General features: G+C 35.2%; 3 protein-coding genes across 4 annotated transcripts; 2 read left to right on the top strand and 1 right to left on the bottom strand.

The window, feature by feature from the left end:
* Positions 1 to 5,881: 5,881 nt before the first annotated feature.
* LOC147411707 (histidine kinase 2-like) lies at positions 5,882 to 15,723 on the top strand. Its single transcript, XM_086451377.1, has 14 exons — positions 5,882 to 7,017; positions 7,648 to 7,923; positions 9,049 to 9,501; positions 9,653 to 9,928; positions 10,507 to 10,676; positions 10,790 to 11,002; positions 11,098 to 11,284; positions 11,410 to 11,461; positions 11,547 to 11,776; positions 11,919 to 12,017; positions 12,186 to 12,835; positions 13,557 to 14,060; positions 14,204 to 14,635; positions 15,341 to 15,723. Exons 1-13 carry the CDS (start codon positions 6,631 to 6,633, stop codon positions 14,451 to 14,453), a joined length of 3,747 nt encoding a protein of 1,248 aa, XP_086307503.1. The 5' UTR covers positions 5,882 to 6,630; the 3' UTR covers positions 14,454 to 14,635; positions 15,341 to 15,723.
* A 1,033-nt stretch (positions 15,724 to 16,756) lies between these two features.
* Positions 16,757 to 18,864, top strand: LOC147411708 (Carbohydrate-binding X8 domain superfamily protein). Of its 2 annotated transcripts, none has more exons than XM_086451390.1 (3): positions 16,757 to 16,949; positions 17,547 to 17,801; positions 18,674 to 18,864. In XM_086451390.1, exons 1-3 carry the CDS (start codon positions 16,883 to 16,885, stop codon positions 18,706 to 18,708), a joined length of 357 nt encoding a protein of 118 aa, XP_086307516.1. In that variant the 5' UTR covers positions 16,757 to 16,882; the 3' UTR covers positions 18,709 to 18,864. The 2 variants fall into 2 exon arrangements, with proteins under 2 accessions (XP_086307516.1, XP_086307520.1); XM_086451394.1 differs by having other exon boundaries at positions 16,763 to 16,949; positions 17,550 to 17,801.
* Positions 18,865 to 19,855: 991 nt separating this feature from the next.
* LOC147411709 (uncharacterized) lies at positions 19,856 to 21,845 on the bottom strand. The gene is made up of 5 exons (XM_086451403.1): positions 21,692 to 21,845; positions 21,522 to 21,592; positions 21,324 to 21,404; positions 21,122 to 21,165; positions 19,856 to 20,119 (listed from the first exon to the last, which is right to left on the bottom strand). Exons 1-5 carry the CDS (start codon positions 21,729 to 21,731, stop codon positions 20,020 to 20,022), a joined length of 336 nt encoding a protein of 111 aa, XP_086307529.1. The 5' UTR covers positions 21,732 to 21,845; the 3' UTR covers positions 19,856 to 20,019.
* Between the last annotated feature and the right edge of the window lie 219 nt (positions 21,846 to 22,064).

Here is a 22,064-nt window from a genome sequence, read left to right on the forward strand (position 1 = left end):
ATACTTAGAGGGCTCTTATGATAAACTACTCAATTTGTGAGCTCTAGTTCTACTGCAAGCTTTCAGTCAATTTGTGAAATAAAGGGTATATTCGTAATTTCCTTTAACATTTATAGTCATAGGCTCAGCTACAACTTTTGTCGTCGACTGGACTTTTGTCCGTTGCGTTTCGGCACATTAGGGTTACAACCGACCGGATGTGGGTCCTACGTGCTTAGGGATACGTGGCTATCTGTCGTTAATTGTTGAAGAAAATGTACGAAGCAGATGTCAGATGGGAGTGTAATGGGCTCCCCCGTTTCGACACGTTACCCTATAAACTCAGAGTCAAAAAAAAGGAGATCCAGTGATTTGACGTTGGGCTCTAATTAACGCAGCTGAGTAACAAAGCTATTAATTGAAGGCTAATTTATAGTCTTTTGGGTAACTAAATTATCAATCGATCTGATTTCCGGGACTAAATCCAACATATGTGGGCCCAAAGTCCATACGACAGTTAGGTCGTTGGGGTTGTCAAAGTACATAGTAACAAAGTTGTATTTATGGTCTAGAAAATTTAAAAAAAATGTAGTAATGTTTTTTATTTTCTTATCAAAATTCATAGTTTTCAACCTTAAAAAATCTTATCTTGCTCTTGATATTTGAATATTGAAGAAAATAAAATTTTAATAGTGAAGGATTAATTAATAAATCATTCATTAATTTGTTTGCATTGATTTAATGAACTAACCCTTTATTCAGAGAATTTTATGTATTTTGTTTTATTTTATTATATATATATATATATTTACATAATTTGTATTGTGGTCGTCTGCTCCCAAGTTTTTCTTGGAGTGATTGAATCTTGAATCGATCTCATGGTAAGGATTTAATCCAAAGAGATCTTGTGTGGGATACTCTTTCTCAAAATGCAATTTTGTGGGTGTATTATCCTACAATTGGGACCAGGGTTGAGTAAAAACAAATTGATTGAAAATGATTTTTTATGATCTCTATTTTTTTTTTTAAAATAAATTCTTTGACATCAGAGAAAATATTTTAAACCCAACCTCCAAGGAAAATGATTTTCATAATCGAGGCAAGATAATGTTATTCTTCCTCCCCTACACAATTAAAAAGCAATTCTCCTTTTTACATTTTCCTAGGTTCAATCAAACGATGACATTTTTTTTAAATCATTAATACTAGCTACATTGGCAATAATTGCTATCACTCGACCCAATCCCAAGCTTGGATAAATTGGATAATGAAGGAGAGTTGCGATAGATTGGTAATTGATGTAAATATTTGTTACCCACAACATAAATCTTAATCAAACATTTTCAAATCTTTAAAATAAAGCTTTGATGATGATTATAGTTATATCGAAAGTAAAGTTTTTATCTACAATCATATCTTGTAAATCATCAAAATCTTGTTTTAAAGCATTATCCATGTAAGAGTGATTACATTTACTCAAAAGCTATGCCCATCAATATGGGCCTTTGATTTTTTGAGATGATTTTCTATATTGTTCCATAGTTTGGAAAATCTTGTTGGTTTAAATTTTTATATCTAGTTTTATGCAACAAACTTTACTAAGAAAAATATTTTTATTCTTTGGTGATTTCAATGAAATGCTTTTCAAAGTTGGCAGACAATGAATCTTCCTCTAACAATCAAAGTTTTTTTTACAGCCCAAATAAAAGACATTTTTTTTTTAAATCATTAATACTAGCTACATTGGCAATAATTGCTATCACTCGACCCAATCCCAAGCTTGGATAAATTGGATAATGAAGGAGAGTTGCGATAGATTGGTAATTGATGTAAATATTTGTTACCCACAACATAAATCTTAATCAAACATTTTCAAATCTTTAAAATAAAGCTTTGATGATGATTATAGTTATATCGAAAGTAAAGTTTTTATCTACAATCATATCTTGTAAATCATCAAAATCTTGTTTTAAAGCATTATCCATGTAAGAGTGATTACATTTACTCAAAAGCTATGCCCATCAATATGGGGCCTTTGATTTTTTGAGATGATTTTCTATATTGTTCCATAGTTTGGAAAATCTTGTTGGTTTAAATTAATTTCCAATATCTAAGAGAGTTTCTATTGCAACACCAACTTTTACTAAGAACATCCCAATATATGTGCTTATTCTTTGGTGATTTCATATGAATTAGGGTGCTCTTTGCAAAAGTTGGCATGACAATAGAATCTTCCAATATCTAATCAATCAAAGTTTTTTTACAAGCCCAAATAAAAGTGTAAACTAGTGAATATTATCCCTACATCATGTGGCCGTTCATGTCCCCACCTCCCCCACTCCCCATTTTGTTAGTCGAAGCGTTAAATCAAACATCAAATATATTTGACGATCATAATCATTGACTTGTTGAACATTGCGTCGTGACTTCTCATATCATTCAAAACGAATTATAATATATATTTAAGTAGATATGTAATAACTTATCATTGTGATTATAGAATGTTAGCAATCTCAAAAATCTTAGTTCTTTCGTAATAGCCTTTATAAGATTTTTTTTTCATGGGCATTATTATCACCATACAATGATAAATTTTTATTTTTATTTTTGATAAATGGGTATCCCTATAGACAGTGGAACGGACTTGTATTTGGGCTTTGCCCAATCCATAGATCATGATTTTGTCTAAAGACTAGTCCTAAGGCACCTGCAACGCCTCACATTACACATAATAAGTAAGTGATAGTGCACTCGTGGGTGGCTCGTGAGAAATTAATGCTTGTATTGAATATTGAACTCATGACTTACGAACATCGACCGCTTCTTAGTTCGAAATTGTCATCGAGCCAACCCTTAAGGGTTTCACATGATGATAATTTTGTAAATAATTTTTTTTATAGTCATTTACTCACCCCTTTTGCCCTTAAGTGGGAAAAAAAAGAAGAGAGAGAGAGAGAGAGAGAGTTATTTTTAAAGGGCTCTCACACGATGATAATTTTGTAAATAATTTTTTTTATAATCATTTACTCACCCCTTTTGCCCTTAAGTGGAAAAAAAGAAGAGAGAGAGAGAGAGAGAGAATTATTTTTAAAGGGCTCTTAGGGAAAAGCCACTTTATGTATAAGTTGAATTTGATTCCTCAATGAGTTTGACTTCTTCGTATCCTCTCCCTCGTTAGCTATGGTCTGGTGGGCCCACACATCTCTGGTGGCAACAAAAATAGCTTCACCAATTCAGGAGAGAGCCATGCAGGAGGTGTGGTCCACCAAATCAATGGTCTATATTGCTTGACGTCACCTAGTTCTAGAGAGGTGGCACGACTATAGATTTCCCATAAGTTAGACCAAAGGCCTAGGGGTTCGTAGCTATAGTTAGGCAACATAACCTGTTGAGTCACACTAACCTTACTAAGATAGTGAGGAAAAAAAACTTACAAAGCCTCATCAACCGTTAAAATGATCTTGAGATGCGTAAAATAAATCATCAAAATTCATCGCAACTCTCGAGATCAAGCTTGCGCATCTTGAGATATTTTTGACGGTGAATGAGGTTTAGTAATCACTTTTCCCTCAATATTTTAGTAAGGAAAGGGTTTCTCTTACTTGTTGGTTGTTAGATTTAAAATGCATTTCTAGCTCAACCAACTCAATAACTACCATTTTTTTTTTCTAAATTCTTTGCTAAGCAATTTCATAAACTAATTACATTATTAGAAACATCTTTGATGGCGAATGATACGACCTTATGATAAAAAAGTAATTTTGATTTACCACTCATTACGCAACCATCATCCTTAATCCGAAAGTGATTCCTAGGATTAGTAGTGCATGTGTGCATCTAGTGGGCATGCAAGTCGCTTTTTGTTGATGCATGGTCGCTTTCGGATTAATCAATATTAAGCTGAATTTGGGTCATTTTCTTCTAACATAACTTTATTAATGACTAGCACTTACTTTTACTTTTTTAGCTTTTTTTCTTACTTGTGGAGTAAAAGTCATGCATGTTAAACCATTTTCCAAGATTTTGTGAGTAAAGTTACCATCAAACGTAGAATTTCTTTCTTTCTCTCCTTTTGTTTTAGTGGTTGTGGTAAATAATGAGAATTCCTTGACAATGAGTAACTAACCATTGTAAATCAATTTAATGTGTCTTTTTTTCTTATTATCTTTTATTTCTACTCCACAAAATTAAGTTGCTACCTTACCAATCTGACAAGTTGGCATTTGTATTAAATGCCTCCTAGTGCCACATTAAATTTCTTTCAATGTGATTAATAATGAAAATGTACAAGCCGATTAAAGCGGTAGAATAGTAAATTCATATTTTGTGATGAGTCGTGATAAACTGACACTTTTTGTATGCTCTCTGGCTTTGTAGTGTATAGAGTCATAGATGTTTTTCTTCGAGATACAGAAAAGGAAAGATTTATGGTTCTGTCTACATGTCACGTCAAGAGCATATAAAGAGCGTCGGGAAATTCATGTTCGATGACTTGAATCTAATCAAATACCTTATTTGTTAATTAAAATATTAACAATGCCTTGATTTTCTAGTTAACCATCATTGTCGGAGAGTTGAAACCCCAAGAGATTGGCTCAATGGCAATTTCAGATTGATAATCGGTCAATGCTTATAGGTTGTGAGTTCAATACCCAATATGAGCATTAATTCCCTAGGGGGCACCCGTGAAGGTGAACCCTCACTTACATGGTTCGTATGATGTACGGGCATTGCACATGCCCTAGGACTGGTACTTTGATAAGACCATGATTTATGGATTCAATAAAGCCTAGATAAAAACCCAGTTATATATAAAAAATAAAATAAAATTGGAGGGTTGAGAAATAAGCACATATTCACATATCATACTCATAATTATGAACTTAGACAAAAATGGTTTTTATTTGATGATATTCTATATATATTTGATATATAGTTTGAAGTTTGAACTCTTAGTTAAAAGAAGAGGTAGGCCATTGTTTGTTTACTTAGGGTATGTTTGATTGCATGGAAAGTCACTTTCCATGGAATTTGAAATCCATGGAAAATTAGTTGTGGAAAATAGGTAGGGTTGGAAAATCAAATTCCATTGTTTGATTTCACTTGGATAAAATCATGAAAAATTATGAGAAAAAAGAGGAAGAGGAGAAGGAGGAAGAAAATGAGAGGAGGGGGAGAGGAAGAAGAAGATGACGAGGAAGAGGGAGGGGAGAGGATGTGGTGATGGTGGCGACGAAGGTGGTGGCAGCGACAATGGTGACGGCGATGACGGCTACGGTGGCGACGATGGTGACGGAGATAAGCGAGGAAGATGGGGGGAGAACGTGGTGGTGGTGGTGGCGGAAGAGGTGAGGGATGAAGAAGAAGGAGAAGAAGAAGAGAGAGAGAAGGTGGTCGGAGATGGAGCCAACGACGATGGCAATGGTAACGACGGCAATGACGACGACGACGAGGTTAGTGTAATGGTGGTGGTGATGGTGGTGGTAGGGAAGAATTGAGAATGAAAAATATGGGTGGATTTCATTTTCCCACCCATATGGGTGGGAAAGTGAAATCCATGATTTAGTGGACTTTTTGAATGGGGTGGAAAATGAATTTTCAGTTTCATGTGCAATCAAACACCTGAAAAATGTCATTTTCCACCCTATTTTCCATGTGCAATCAAACATACCCTTAGTTCATTGCTTTTTCCTTTAATTTTCATGGTTCAGTTTAGTTGGTGAGCTACATAATCACACTAATGGTTCATATAAAGTATGGTGTGCCAGTTAAGGCTCTCGCCCTCAAATGCGCATATTAGCATTTAACCCTCTCCTTGCTTTTTGGCGTGTCGTTTAATGAACATCGGGACCCACTTTCTTCACTGACCTCTAAACTGAAAAACCGTACGCATCTCTCTCTCCCCCAACTGTACTCCTCTCTCTCTCTCTCTGTATTTGTGGACTGAGAGACAAACTAAGCACACCAATCTTTAAACGCGAATGGTGTAGTCTCTTTCGTCCTTAGCAAAAGCAAAAGACGAAGAGAGGAAGAAATTGTTTTTTAAAGAAATAAAGATTGTTTTGGTGTTCATGAATCTTGATCTTTGTATTTTGTTTTCTTTTCGTTTACCTTCCCCAAGAGACGAAGATGATGATGAGATAATGATGTAGCTTATCTTCAACCCAAAAAAATACCCAACATACCAAACTGAAGTCAGAAAGAGAGTAAAAACGCATCTTTTTGGGGTTCTTATTGTTATTCTTTATCATTGATTCCAGCTGGGTTTGCATCAAAACCAACTGGGTTACATCCGATATCTCTTGATCAAGTACTTCTATAGTGGGTTTTTTAAATGGTGTGATCTTGATGAGTTTTTTGAGCTACACAGAGGTTGAAGAAAGAAATAATCATGAAAGAGGGAAAAAAGGCTGAAATACCAACTGTGGGTTTCGTCCATCTTATTTGTTGGCAGGGTTTCTTGAGTAGGTTTTCTCCAAAAAGGCGTGGGTTTGATGGATTTTTTGAATTGACAGAGTAAGGTGTTAGAGAAAGGAAATATTAAATCCGCCATCTTTACTATTCTCTAGTGAGTAAAAATCAAATGGGCTTCAATAAAATTCACTTTTAGGTGAATTTCCCAAGTAGGTTTCCTGAAAGGTTGTGGTTTTGATGAGGTTTTCGGCCATTAATGGGGTTTTTCTCAAGTTTCTTAGGCTTTTCTTGAAGATATGTTGGTGGGTCTTGGTTAGGATGGCATTGAATTGCAAGTTATCTGGCTCTAAAGGAAGATTATCATCTAATTCAAAGGCGAAGGAGCAGTTTCAGGGATCTAATGTTGGTTGGAAGTGGAGAAGAAAGTTTCTGGTTCTGTGGGTCTTGGTTTGTATCGCTGGGTCTCTATGGCTATTCTCTGATTTGAAGGATGATGGAGTTTCAATGAGGAAGAATAAGACTTTAGACTCGTGGGACGAGAAAGCTAGAATTTTGCTACAGCAATTCAATGTCAGTAGGAGCCAACTTCATGCCATGGCCTCTCTGTTGGCAAAATCAGATCAGGTACTTGTGTTTTAGCTCCTCTTTAGTGTTAGTTCTTGATAATTTCATGGTTCTTGATTACTGTTTTTTATTGAACTTCTTCTATTATGGCAAATTAATGAATTTTTGAAGACTAGAAATTGGATGTGAATGACTTTGTGGGCTGAAATGCAGGAAAGAAATATATTTGGATTGGAAATGGTGTTCTCTATTTGAATTTAGTTTAGTTTTTGGGTCTTTGAAGATTTGTAGGATAAATCTTTTGATCTACTGTTGTAGCTATAGAGTCGGAATAGGAATTTGTTAAATATGTTCTGATGTTTTCCAAGCTTGATCCATTTGGTCCAATTCTACTCCGTGTCAAGACTTCCCTTCTCTTTTTTTCCTTGGTATATATGTTTTGCTCAAATGCTTTATTTATTAGTAATTTGTTAATTTATTTTTTATTTAAGAAAGAGATTGTTATGGAAATGTATGTTTGGATTTGGGAAGATAAACAAATTATTTGAGAAAATATCTTATGCTGATGCACTGTTGTCGATAAAAAAGAAGAAGACAATCAATAGGAAAGGGCGATCTGAATGTGGGTGTTTTGGATCATTATGTTTGTTGTACTCTTGTCACATGCTGAACCCATCCCTCTTCTTACAGAAAGCACCCTTGGAATGTATGAAGAGATCAGGACTCCATATGCAACAACTTAATGGCATTACTTGTGCTTTGGAAATATTATCATTTGAGAGGGAGAAGTTTGAAAAGCAGCATGGGTGGGTGGCAGAGAACATACAAACTGAGGACCAATGTCGAGTTCAAGATGAGTACGTTCCTGGGAAGCCTGACCCACCATCTGTGAGGGCGGAACTTCTACCACTTATTTTATCTCAAGACAACACATCTTCTTTGCCTGATAATCAAACATGTGGAAAGGTAAATATATATTTTTTGTAATTGCAATTTATAGAGATATTTTTCTGAAGTTTACTCATCTTAGATTCTCCCATGCGGGAAAACTTCAAGTTTACAAATTTTGTGATACTCTCATGTTTCCCAAATGATCCTTGTCACTGAAACATATTGGTGTTATGTGGAAGATACAAAAGGACTGTATAAACTCTTATGCGTATTCTATAGATAGTTGTAGATTTTACGTACAGATCTGCCATATTTATATTCCAGAAATTGCATTTATCATTTGTTTCTGTCGTTCATACTTCCATACTATTTTCCTAGTTTTACCAAAACTTTATTATGTCTGAAACAACTATTATTCTCGTTTTCTAAGATTTTTTATTTGTTATTTTTTTTCGGGGGGGGGGGGGGGTGTTCTATTTGAAACCTTCTGGTCCGCAACCTTGACACCATTTCTGCTCCAATTATGATATAATTCATTGGAAAGCTTGTTATATATGTTTACACTGTAAACACTTCTTCGTGTATAAATGCACCCTGCCACAGGCTTAGGAAAGGGGCAACACACACATGAGATCAAACTATGAAAAGAGGGCTCTACCATACATCAAAAAAAGAAAAATAAAGTGCAGTTCTTAAAACCCAAAATTATTTTGCTTTGGATGAAAAAAGAAGCAAATATAAATTTCCAAAGAAGATGAAAAAGGAAAACACAATACGCACACAATGTATAATTCATGGTACATGGGTTCCATTGTTAAGTGCCTCCATTTAATTTGGTGGTTCTTCCAATGGGCTTCATTCTATGGTTCTTTGTATTATGACTGCCCGCTTCAAACTGTTTTCACTGAAATATAAGCAAGCTACCATTTATGATCTAGGAACTAAATTAAAAATGCTAACATCTATTGATGCTCAAGCATAAGGTATAAAATCGCAGACCAAAGAGCAGTTTTTTGATGATCAATTTGAGATGGCAATGTAATTCCTAGTCTTCCATTACAATGTGAGGATGTACTGTTTTTTTTCCTGTCTCTTCATTGATAAATTAAAGAAATTGTTGGAACATGGGAAAACTTCACTTACATTTCTTGGCACAAATATGGAAAAGTGAGTTTATTTGGTTGTTTTGGTTTTGAGCAGAATGTCCTGCAAATGAGAACACTTGGAAACTGCAAACAAGAGCATTCCGAGGGTCTCCTTACCTGTTTGCTGAAAATATGTTGGTTTGTCCTAATCGGTTTAATAGTAAGCTGGAAGGTTTCTGATTTTCATAAAAGATTGTGGATCAATCTGAGATGGAAACAGTTTCAGCAGCATCAACAACAATCTCAAAGCTCTTCCGAAGGCAGTGGGAAATGGAGGAGGAAACTGCTAATTCTGTTTCTTTTGGCTGGGGTGATTGCGTCTCTGTGGTTATTTTGGTTCATGAACAAGAATACAGTTTTGTGGAGGACAGGGATGCTTAACAACATGTGTGATGAGCGGGCACGTATGTTGCAAGATCAGTTCAATGTGAGCATGAACCATGTCCATGCCTTAGCTATTCTTGTCTCAACCTTTCACCATGGGAAGCATCCTTCCACAATTGATCAGGTAATGCTATCTCTTATCCACAATTTTCTTTTACTCTTTTCTAAATCATTTTTATTTGAACATTGCACATTTGATTCTTTCATGTTTTATTATATTTGGTGTCAATGTGATTTCTAGCAATTGTGACCTTGACCATCTTTTTTTTCCACAGAGAACATTTGCAGAGTATACAGAAAGAACTGGTTTTGAAAGGCCACTAACTAGTGGTGTTGCCTATGCTGTGAAAGTTGTGCATTCTGAGAGAGAGCACTTTGAGAAGTTGCATGGATGGACAATAAAGAAAATGGAAACCAAGGATAAGTCCCCAGTTCAAGATTACATCCTAGAGAAGTTGGATCCTTCACCCATTCAAGATGAATATGCACCTGTTGTATTCTCTCAAAAAACCGTCTCCCATATTGTTTCCATCGATATGATGTCTGGAAAGGTAATCTTTCCTTAAATAGCATTTTATTTTAGGTTTTCACTCTTATTATAATCATATCGTAAAAGAATGTGTAGTATAAGGAAATATATAGTTAAGAGCATGTAGACCATGACTATAGAACAACTTATCCAATATATATATGAGGATAGTTCTTGGGCAATAACCGTGACAAAATCTATGACAATGGTTTTTGTCTTATATGAGTTAGAAGTTTCAGAATGGGCTGATTTTTGGTGAGGATGATCTCCTCACCACGGAGATCATCCTCACCAAAAATCAGCTCATTGCAAAAATTCTAACCACATCAAAAGTGGTTTACAAAAAACCATTGTCATAGATTTTGTCACAATTATTATCCCTTGAACCGCCCTATATATATTTGTATTGGTTGGGATCAGGTGCAACTATTTGTTACAACTTTTTTTTACATTGCCCAAAAGCTGTCCATTTTATAAGATCTGATGGTGTTGTAAAAAACAATGAAAAAGTGGATGGCATATAGGCGGCGTTGTGAATTCTCTATCATGTTACCCTTTCTGAAAACAAGGTCACTGATTACAAAACGCTAAACACTGTAGGAAGACCGCGAGAACATCTTGCGAGCAAGAGAATCTGGAAAGGGCGTCCTAACCTCTCCTTTCAAGCTATTAAAATCCAATCACCTTGGTGTCGTACTCACTTTTGCTGTGTATAACACTGACCTCCCCCCAAATGCTACACGTGAGCAGCGTATTAAAGCAACCGAGGGGTAAGTTTTTCACATGGGCACATTAAAAGTTTTCACTTTTCATGGTCGTTCCCAAGTTGATGTTCTACATTAGAGTGGTTTGAGTTTTATAATGGGATTCACTCTTCAAACAGGTATCTGGGTGCATCCTATGATGTCCCATCATTAGTGGAGAAGCTTCTGCACCAACTCGCGAGCAAACAAACCATTGTGGTGAATGTCTATGACACAACTAATAGTTCTGCACCCATCTGCATGTATGGTCCTAATGTAACAGATACGGTTCCATTGCGCAAGAGCAAACTTAATTTTGGAGATCCATTTCGGAGGCATGAGATGCACTGCAGGTTAGCAATTGTGCCTAATGAAGAGAACGAATTACTACTAAAGTTTTGGCACCACAAACTCTTGATGAATTGAAGTTGTTTTCTTTTCATTGCAGATTTAAGCAGAAACCTGCCCCACCTTGGACAGCAATAATTGCATCAGTTGGGGTCTTCGTTATCACATTGCTTGTAGGCCATATCTTCCATGCAGCTATAAACCGAATTGCAAAGGTGGAGGGTGATTATCGTAAGACGATTGAGCTCAAAGGCCGGGCTGAAGCTGCCGATGTGGCTAAATCCCAGGTGCTTTTTATTGTTAAATGGTGTTCCGTTAGAGTTTTGCACCAAAAACTACCAAATAATTTCTACAAATCTTAATTGGGTTGAATGCTTTGAGGTTGAACTGAGTTGTGCCTTCTCTTTTGTAGTTCCTGGCCACTGTTTCCCATGAAATCAGGACTCCAATGAACGGTGTTTTAGGTAAGTTTTGAGGTTTAGTAATACATTGTGCCTTATAATTATATCAGTAAAAGCATTACTTAACAGAGAACTATTTATCTTTCAGGTATGCTACAGATGTTGATGGACACAGATCTCAATCCAAATCAACTGGATTATGCAAAGACCGCTCACTCTAGTGGGAAAGATCTAATATCATTGATAAATGAGGTCCTTGATCAGGCTAAGATAGAATCAGGCAAACTTGAGCTTGAGGCCGTCCCGTTTGATTTGCGCGATGTCCTTGATAATGTTTTATCAATTTACCCTGGCAAGTTACATGGCAAAGGCACCGAGGTAGAAGCCAAGTTATCACCTTTTTTGCTACATCAATTGCTTCTATAGTCACATCTTCTAATTATTATTGCTGTTAGTTACTATCTCCCTTACAACAAACTAATTGGTGATTGTTTTTTTTTTTTTTTGTTGTTGAGTGAAGCTGGGCGTTTACGTATCAAATCAGGTGCCAGAAATGGTTGTTGGGGACCCTGGACGGTTTCGGCAGATAATTACCAATCTTGTTCGAAATTCAATCAAGGTTGGTTGCGTTTCTTGTTTCTTTATTAGTTTATTCGATGGGTCCCCCCCTCTCTCCTTCCAGCAACAACAATTGTCACCACCACACACATACTTATCTCTTTGCTTTTGCCAACCCTTTTAAAAAAAATAAAATTTCTTGCCAATTTAATAAATGTCCATATTGCAGTTCACGAAGGAAGGACACATATTAATCTCGATGCATCTAGCAGAAGAAGTGAGGAATCTGTTGGGAACTAGAGATGAAGTGCTGAAACAATTGGAGTCAGTTAAAGAAGGGTTAGACACATTGTATAATACGTTGAGTAAGTTTCCTGTAGTTGACAGGTGGAAGAGCTGGGAGAATTTTAAAATGTTAGATAACAGAAATTCAACCGAAGCAACCGAAGTGATTAGATTGCTTGTAACAATAGAGGACACTGGTGTGGGAATACCTCCAGATGCACAGAGTCGCATCTTCAAGCCTTTCATGCAGGCCGACAGTTCCACTTCACGTACGTATGGCGGTGCTGGTATAGGCTTGAGTATTAGCAAGTGTTTGGTAGACATGATGGGTGGGGAAATTGGATTTGTGAGTGAACCTGGGAAGGGTAGTGCCTTCACATTTACTGCAGCTTTCGCTAAAGGACAGACAAGTTCTCTTGATATGAAGAGGCATCGATTCTCTGAGTTCCAGGGATTGAGAGGGTTGGTGGTTGATGGGAGAAGTATTCGTGCTGAGGTCACAAGGTATCATCTTCAGAGACTAGGAATTCCTGTCGATATTGCCATCAATCTGAAATCTGCACATTCATATGTATCAAATGTTTGCAAGTCAAGGTAAATTTTTTTTTACTTGGCTCTCTCTATATTTGTTGATAACTATGTGGCTTTAGACGGACTTGAATGGAGGGACAAGATTCATTCAGCCGACCCCAAATTTTTGTTATATGGCTTTTAACCACAATTTTAATGGCACCAGCAACAATACTTTTTTATTTATTGGAATGACCCAAAATGCGTAAGGGATTAAAAGTATAACTTGACGTACAATTCTTGAATTACATGCCCACTTCATCTTTATTTCCCAATTTCAACTATGAAAATGGAAGAATCCAATTGCAATCCTATGTATGGAATCTCTTCCCCATTAGTGGTATAAATGGAACTTTAAAAGAAGCCCATTATGAAGTAGGTTGATAGACATCGAAAAGATTTTGATCGAATCATATAAAACATTATTTTATCTACTCTTGATGCAAATAATATGAAAGAAATTTATAATAAAATTTTAGGGAGTTAATTTTTCCACCGTAGTTTTTTTTTTTTCCACCCAAAAATTAAGAAAAAGTACAAACATCCAAATCACCTCCCTGGCTTTTAGGCACTGTAAAACAATACTAAAACCATCACAAGTCAAGAAGGGTAGTTTGGGTAATTTACTGTGGTTTTACTACTGAGGATTTCGGGTGATGTAAGAATAGAAAATCGTGGCAAAATAGTGTATCAATTTTATATTGGTATACTTTGTGCTTAATTTTGTTAATTATTATGTGCTCAGTGCAACAATGCATTCAAACGTGGTGCTTGTTGAAGAAGAAGGTTGGGATGAGGAGACAACTATTGCCCTCCCTCATTTGCTCAAGGAGTTCCGACAAATTGGGAGAAAGAAGCCTTCTGAAAGCGACCCAAAGATATTCCTCTTGGCTACCCCCACAAGCTCCTCTATCAATGAGTTCAAATCAGCTGGTTATGTAGATGATGTAATAACGAAGCCTCTTCGGTTAAATACGTTGGCTGCATTCTTCCGACAAACCCTTGGCATAGGGACCAAGAATTTTGAGGATAGTGGAAAACCGTCAACTCTTCAGAGTCTACTAGATGGAAAGGAAATCTTGGTTGTAGATGACAATATTGTTAACCGTAGGGTGGCAGCGGGTGCATTAAAAAAGTATGGAGCCAAAGTTACGTGTGTCGAGAGTGGAAAGGCTGCTTTGGGGATGTTACGGCCACCACACAAGTTTGATATTTGCTTCATGGATCTCCAAATGCCAGAGATGGATGGGTAAATTCATATTTGTTGAATATAAGCTTTCCTTTCTCAATTACTTGGAACACATTCTCCCCAGGTTTCTTATTGTTCATACCATCTTTGGCTTTTATGAATAGGGTTCGTTCTTTAATATTCCTTTTTCCATATATTTTCAGGTTTGAATCGACGAGACAAATCCGGTGTATAGAGAATGAGATTAATGAGAAGATTAAATTTGGGGAAGCATCTAATATGATGTTTGGGAATGTGGCGTACTGGCACACCCCAATACTGGCCATGACGGCTGACGTGATCCAGGCAACACATGAGAAGTATGTTAAATGTGGGTTGGATGGTTATGTGTCTAAGCCATTCGAAGAAGATCAACTTTATTCAGTGTTGACACGTTTCTTTCAGTCTGACTGATAAAGTGGGAGAGAGATGAATGCAGCTGTTGAGTTGGTGTTTGGGCCATGTGATGAATTGGGAAGTTGCCTATGCAACCAGAAGTCCTGATCTGATCTATGTGTCTGACAAGCAGCAAGTTTGCCACTAGGTGGCATACGATCGTCCAATCTGGATTGAATTTTTGCAGGTTTCATGAAATGGTAATTTCCTTATCCATGCTAGTTAATGTTGGTTCAAAGGTGGGCATGCATGAGAATCATGGTAATCACATGTGCTGTCACTACACTAACCGTGAACTAAACGAGTAATTTCTTTTTGTCATCTTTCTTAAAAAACACATCATGGATTTTTAGTACTTTTTTTTCCAATATTTACTTAAGAAGCACATTGTGGAACTTGATTTTTCAGAATTTCAACCACTTCAAATCATACTCAACCAAGCCCTTCACTTCTTGTTTGCAGAACTATTGTGAAAAGTTGGGTTTTCCTAATGTTTTAGAGCAAAAATATTTTACTTTAGTAGTTTAATCAAACTCCCTGAAACTTTGCATTGTTTTCTGTTTTTCATTTATAAATGAAATCAAAGGGGGGGATGTATCTGCATCCCTTAGTTTTTGTTATTGCATGTACTTATAAGATTTTTATATATATAAATGAATAAGTTACAAAATCCATTTTCTAAAAACATTATTTTGACTAAATTATCATTGCGTATAGGTTGACACAATGCATTGTACATAGAAATAAGTTGTATTATTGTTGGATTTTACGTGTAATTGTTACATATTTGATTAATTCGAAAACATTGGTCTCAGGCGATAATAACTCCCATACATATAAAATAGTAAGTAATCATTCACCGACTGACCAAGGCATACTTAATTTAATCATTTATTTATTTCCAGGGATTTTGGGCCACTGACCAACGATTAATGAGTTTCACAATCCTAAAAGAGAAATGCCTGACTTACTAGGGGTTTGCAATCAAGACTTGGCCACTGGGGTTTCTTATCACTACCTTTCCATTGTTGTATAGTTACTGTAGAAAGAGTTGAAAAAAGTACATTTCATCTTGTTCAATATGTGCCGATATACGGGTTCAAATACGCGATGTAGAAGACTGATATACTCGAGTTGTAAATTCGAAAGCTAAAAGGTTTCTTCTACCATAAGGTCTGGTTTGTACTACTGTTTGGAGCTTCATTTGTAACTACTACAATTGTAATATAATTTTTGGTATAAATAATAGCTTTTCTAAATTCAGCTTATTTTGAATTTTTTGCAAAAATTATACGGACTTCTACACTTGCATAGGCCACCTCCACTAGGAGGTGGTGGCCTAAGCTTTACCTATATACTTTTTTTTTTAATAAAAAAAATCTTATTATATTTTTGATAAATATGTATGAACAGTTAAAGAGCTCACACATTACACTACTCTTGCTGATGTGTAAACCACCCAAAAAAGGAACAAGAGCTAACTGCTATTAACACGCCAACTTTTACGTGTAACACACCAATCAAGCAGAGCACTTTTTTAATTTCAAAAGTCTTGATGTGTGGTAAGTAAAAGCTGGTGTGCCAATATAATCTTTCATATATAAAAAAAATGTAATTCTTTATTGCATTTAATTGGAAGAGAAACACTTGGTCCACCATCCCATGATCACAACCATCAGATCTAAAAAATAGAGGAAAGTTAAGAAAAAAGTTCTAATTGCTTGGGTGGATAATCTAACATGGCAGGAAGTGATTTGTCGTGGTTAAGAACCTGAAATTTAAATACTTTTTTTTCTTTTTCTTTTTCGGATATGAGATGGTTAGTAAATTGTGGTTTTAGATTTATATATATATATATATAAATGTATTTGAAAATACTACATTGGTCAATCTGTTTGGGCTTTTGAGATGGAATATTTACTTTTTCTTGAGTTTTCTTCGTGGAGAGGATGACCTTCGATGCTCCCATGTGCCTATAGTATAAATACCCTTATACTTTTCAGAAGACCAAAATAACCCTTATCTTTTCTTAATTCCACTAAAAAAAAAAAAAAGTCTCCATCAATGGGAATATTTCTATCATTTTTTCTTTATTTAGAAAAAAAAGAATGAAAAATCTTCTTTAATGGTTGTGGTCCTAAACATCACATAATGATTAAGAAATTATTATGGGCACACATCTATCCATCAATATTTTACATTATCGAAGAACCTTAATTTTTACAACATTAGATGATACAAATAAAGGGGGTATTATGGTCATTCCAAGAAAAGGAAATCCCCTAATATACTCTCTACATAGTTACTTGTCGTAAACTGAAAGAAATGTAGAGAATATTATACTATCAAACTTTGGCAAAAGCTGAATATCACTTGTTGTATTTAGCCAACACTAACTGTTTGAAGTCTCAAAAAAATAAAACTACTGCAACAGATTAGGAGAAACGATGGCATCTGTTTTGCAAAGATTTCTGCTTGCTTTTCTCTTTTTGATGATAATTCTACAAGAATCAGGTAAAATAATATGATATCCATTTGCATATTTTTTGAGATTGAAACTTCCAATATGAAAATTGGAAGAAACTTGGTATCAATGAAGTTTCATGTTCTTTTTCCCATTTATGTCTAAATTTAAGATGAGAAACTATGGGTTTAAAACCAAAGGAAGTCTCCTCAAGCCTATAAAACGGTACGACAACGCATCATCAACCCCGTCTGGCTTCATTTTTAATGAAGCAGTTTAGATCTATTGGGAATTCATGATTTATACATCATTTATTTTTAAGCTAAGGAAAGAAGTTCTAATCAATCAAACATTGAAAAATTAGTTGAAATATATAAATCTATTCTAGGAGGCTATAAATGTAATTTATTTATTTATTTTTGTAGATTTAAAATTAGATAAGAACCCATTAATCTATTCTAAGAAAACCCCTCAATCTGTTGTGTTTAATTTCTCTTGCTCTTCAGGTTATTCTTCTTAGTGATTAATTTTAATTGGTTTTTGATGTTTTTAAATGCCAAAATCTTTATAGCTCTTAACCATGCAACAAGGACACTTTCCCCAACTTATTGAAGTCTAATCCCAGTTTTCTCTAATTTTGATGTTAGTAGATGGGCAATTTGAACAATGGTGCATAGCTGATGAGCAGACCCCAGACAATGTTCTGCTGGAGGCGCTTAATTGGGCTTGTGGGAGAGGGGGTGCTGATTGCAGTAAGATACAGGTACACCAACCTTGCTATCTCCCAAACACTATGAAGGACCATGCCTCCTATGCTTTCAACAACTACTATCAGAGATTCAAGAACAAAGGCGCTACATGTTACTTCAATGGTGCTGCCATGACTACTGAGCTTGATCCAAGTAAGAACTAAGATATCCCTCATAACTCTCAATACATGCATTGATCTGGAACCCACCATTCCATGGATCCCATCAAGAGAAACTCCATCACCAAAACCTGATTGATGGTTTTACTGTTTGATTGGCTGTGTTTATCTGGAGCTCACTTGTCGAGCTAGCATTCACCCATCCATGATGGTGACTCAACATAGGCAAGTCCATGTGCCAAGAAAGTGTAGTCCATGTATGATTGGGATGGCCATGTCTTGCTGTTTTGTTTTTTTTTTGGAAAACCATACATGGAGTAGATTCCAAGGGTCGCATTCAAATGTGTCTTAACTCTTAAGTGATGTGATTTAACTTTGTTTATTACAAAAAAATAAACAAAGCTCTTATTAAAAAATAAACATGGGGATGGTCATATTAAAAAAACAATAGGACCATTCCCCCCATGCTAGACATGATAAACCATGTGGAGCTCTTAAATGCTTATTAGATGAGTGGATCTCCCATTTTAGTAAGTTCATGAAGTTCAGGATGTAATGTCCTAAAAAGGAAATCTTTGTCTTTGGTTATTATCATGGGTCCATAAGTTTTCCAATCAATTGATTGGTTATAACCGACCCTAAGCATGTGGCTTGATGTAACATTTTATTATGCTGTGAACAATGCCTCATCTCAAGTACTAGGGTGGGCAATATGAACATTTTTTTTTTTTGTTATAGAACTTTGTTTAGGCTTGAATTTTCTTATTATCATCAAAATGTCTCTTCCCTTGTCATATATCTTTGTTGTACATGTCCAAAGCATATCAGCAATTTATTACAATTGTGACGTTTTAATGATTAAGTATTTTATTTTCTTCTTATTTTTTTATTTATCTTTTTTTGCAGGTCATAACTCCTGCAAGTTTGAGTTTCTTACCTGATTCAAAGGAACAAGGATATGTAGTAATCTGTGATTTATAAATCTAGCTTGTTTAGATTAGATAATAAATGTTTCTCGTGCAAATCATAGTTTTCATGAACTCTGTAGTACAAGCTTTTCACTCTCATACACAATGGTTTAATGAGTTTTTCTTTTATTTCTTGATAAGAGTTTTCTCTTTTCCAAAGATTAATTCTTCGCTATGTTTTTAAGTTCTTTTTGATACTATGAAGCTTCTATCAGCTTTGAATATACATGAAAGCAATGCAGAAAGGGTAATTTATTAATAATCCATGCCATTAAAAATGTGATTGATTAGATATATTAACAAAAAGAAATCACGAAGAAAAAAAAAACAAGGATGTTATTGCAAAAGAAAAATACCATAATAACAACTGTCTCAAAAACCATTACATGTTGCACTTTTGGTTCGTACACTTCTAAGAAGTCCAAAAAATGCCCCTCCCGAATAAAATCAAATAAAGAGATATCCTCAATGAAGAAAAGTACTGGAAAAATAATTTATCTTTTTTTTTTTTTTTTTTTGGAGGGAGGGATGGATAAGCTGAACTTGAACCCACGACCTCAAAGTTGCCTTGCAATGTGTCAAACCAACTGAGCTATGGGCCCAAGTCCTAATTTATCTTTCTTTGGAACTTGGAATTATAGATGGAATATGTTTTTGAAGAAAATTTTGAACAAGTCATAAAGGAAAGTGAAATTTGATATAAACTAAAAATTGCACATACATAGATATTTATGGTTAGATTTTGTCAAGAAGAAAAAAGAATAACACAGAATATTTCGAAAGAGTGAAGTAAGAGGAACAAAGCAAAATTTTCAGGGATCTCATCTTTACAGGGGTCTCTTCACAACTAGTTAAGTACCGACAAAATCATAGTTCACCAACCAAATAATATCATAAATTGAATGGTTAGACAAGATCCTCATGGTGGGTACCAAATCCCTGCATGTGCTCAAAGTAACATCTACAATACTTAAGACTATAGCTTATCCATCTAACTATTTATTAGGCAGACGACAGCTAAGAGAGGATCTTGAATTTATCCTACATTCAATATAAGGAACAAGAATCTGTTTAAAAAAGGGTAGTTGCAAACTAAATGTATATGTTGAAATCTATATCCTTGAGAAGACAAATGCAAGCAATCTATAACAGTAAAATTACATGGGAAATTGTCCAATGCCCAACATAACAATAAAGAGCTTACATTTGGGGCCTATCTAATGCGCCTGAGAAGAGATGTTCAACTTATGCCTCAAAACAAGTAAATGGTGCATATTGGAAATCCTAGAAGAGAAGGCTTGCCCAAGCCGCAATAAATGCAAACCCACCAAATGGAGCTAAGGTAGAATACTGTCTATCTTCCAGAAGTGCAACAGTGTAGCACCTGGAAAATCCCAAAAACCAATTCTTGTATATGTTTAACATAAACATCAAAATATAGGTATTGAAATAAACAAATTAAAGGAATTTTTGTACGGAAGTAATATGTCCTAGAAAAAAAAAATAACTGAGATGGAGATGGGTATTTTAGTTATTTTATTTGATATCACAAGCCTTCTTATTAAATTGCACTGTGGATTTTGGCAATTTTATTGAGATAAAATTTGTGTTAATCAAAGTGTCAAAGATCAAAAGAAGGAAAATAAAAGCAAGTAAGAGAACTTGAGGAGGGTATTTAATTTTGCAATTGTTGAAACTCATGAGGCTTGCATCTATAGCTGAAACAAAATATCCAATAAAAACACTTGAGAAGTACCTTAAGATAAACTCTATAAACCACTATGTCAAAATCATAATCTTTTGATTTAGATGGAAGAATAAAAAAAAGTGTTGAGAAATAAAATCGGTCCACACTGGTTTTAAGATTGAAGAAAGTTTCCATGGGAAACGTAGTATCTGTAATCCATGGGAAACAAAGTTTCCATGGGAAACGTAGTATCTGTAATCCATGGGAAACAAAGTATCCACACACACACACACACACAAAGATGCATAGATGATGGTGTTGAATTTACCAAGCTAGACTGAACATCGGACTACAAGATAGACAAGTGGGTTTGTTGGTGGTTCCCCAAATATTTGGGATAAGGCTTTTGTTGTTGAAAGTGGGTTTTGGATGAAGGTCGTTTTTCATCATTCACAAACCTCATCAACAAGTTGGCACTTTCATGTCTGAGAATTTCGGTTAACATATTGATGATAGTGGGATAATTCCCAATGACATTATACTTAATATCACAAAGCTTTCTCCAACAGACTTGTCGTGCATCGAACAACTTTAAGGGTTGCATAATTTCAAGAAAACCCAATTATAATTATAATTATAATTATAATTATAATTGAGGACTATAACCAACATAATGGAAGAACAGAAATTGGTACTTACGTCCCTGAAAATGCCAAAATTCCAGTAGTCAAAAGGCCTCCAAACTACACCAGAATACAAGAAAAAAATTAAAAGAAAAATCGAAAAACAGCACATAATTTCTTTACCATTCATGATCAAAATACAATAACCATAATCCAAATTCAACAAATATTAAAACAAAAAGAGGGAAATTGGGAAGTAAACTGAAAAGGGTACTTACAATATTGGGGTGTTTGGTGATAGGTGCTGCAACTAATGCTGCAGTGTGAACCAAGTGGTAGAGTGATGCAGTCTGCCAAACCTTCCATTATTTACAACAAAAATCGTCAAAAATGAGAGACGAATTCGGATTAAATTACTAAACTCTTCAAATTCAAGAAAAACAAAAAAAAAAAATTGTAAAAAAACATAAACATACCTCCTTGTAAGTTGGGTTTTGGGGCTTGAAGACATGGGCACCGTATGTCCCCAAACCAAGAGCTGCAACTCCTGTTTTCGTAATTGGGTTTGTGAGATAAATCCATGGAAACCCAAATAAAATATAAAATATAAAAAAAACCCAAACAAAATAAATAAAATGGACAGTACCAGAGATAGCAGCAACTTTGTGCCAGAGGAGAGGATCCATGGTTTCTCGCTTTGATTTGCAGGGATGCCGAGTTGATTCTTTGACTCGTTCGAGATGTAATTTGTAAAAGACCTGTAGAACGAAGGGACATTTCTGTCATCTAAAGTAAGGTTTCATTTTTAATTATACCTACCCCATCAATTAAAACTTTAGTACGACCTCTTATATATTATAAAATTTAAACAAACATCCCTTAATGATTGACTTGATCAATTCTAAATCTAACACCACTTTGTCTCGGTAATTCACTAGAACCCCTCTGAAATTGGAGATATATAATTTTGGAATAATGATTTTCTGACACCGCCAATCATAGAACCGTAGATTATTTGC

This window comes from Akebia trifoliata, chromosome 1 (genome assembly GCF_017979445.1).
Source record: "Akebia trifoliata isolate Shusen 1 chromosome 1, ASM1797944v1, whole genome shotgun sequence".
Classification (NCBI taxonomy): Eukaryota; Viridiplantae; Streptophyta; class Magnoliopsida; order Ranunculales; family Lardizabalaceae; genus Akebia; species Akebia trifoliata.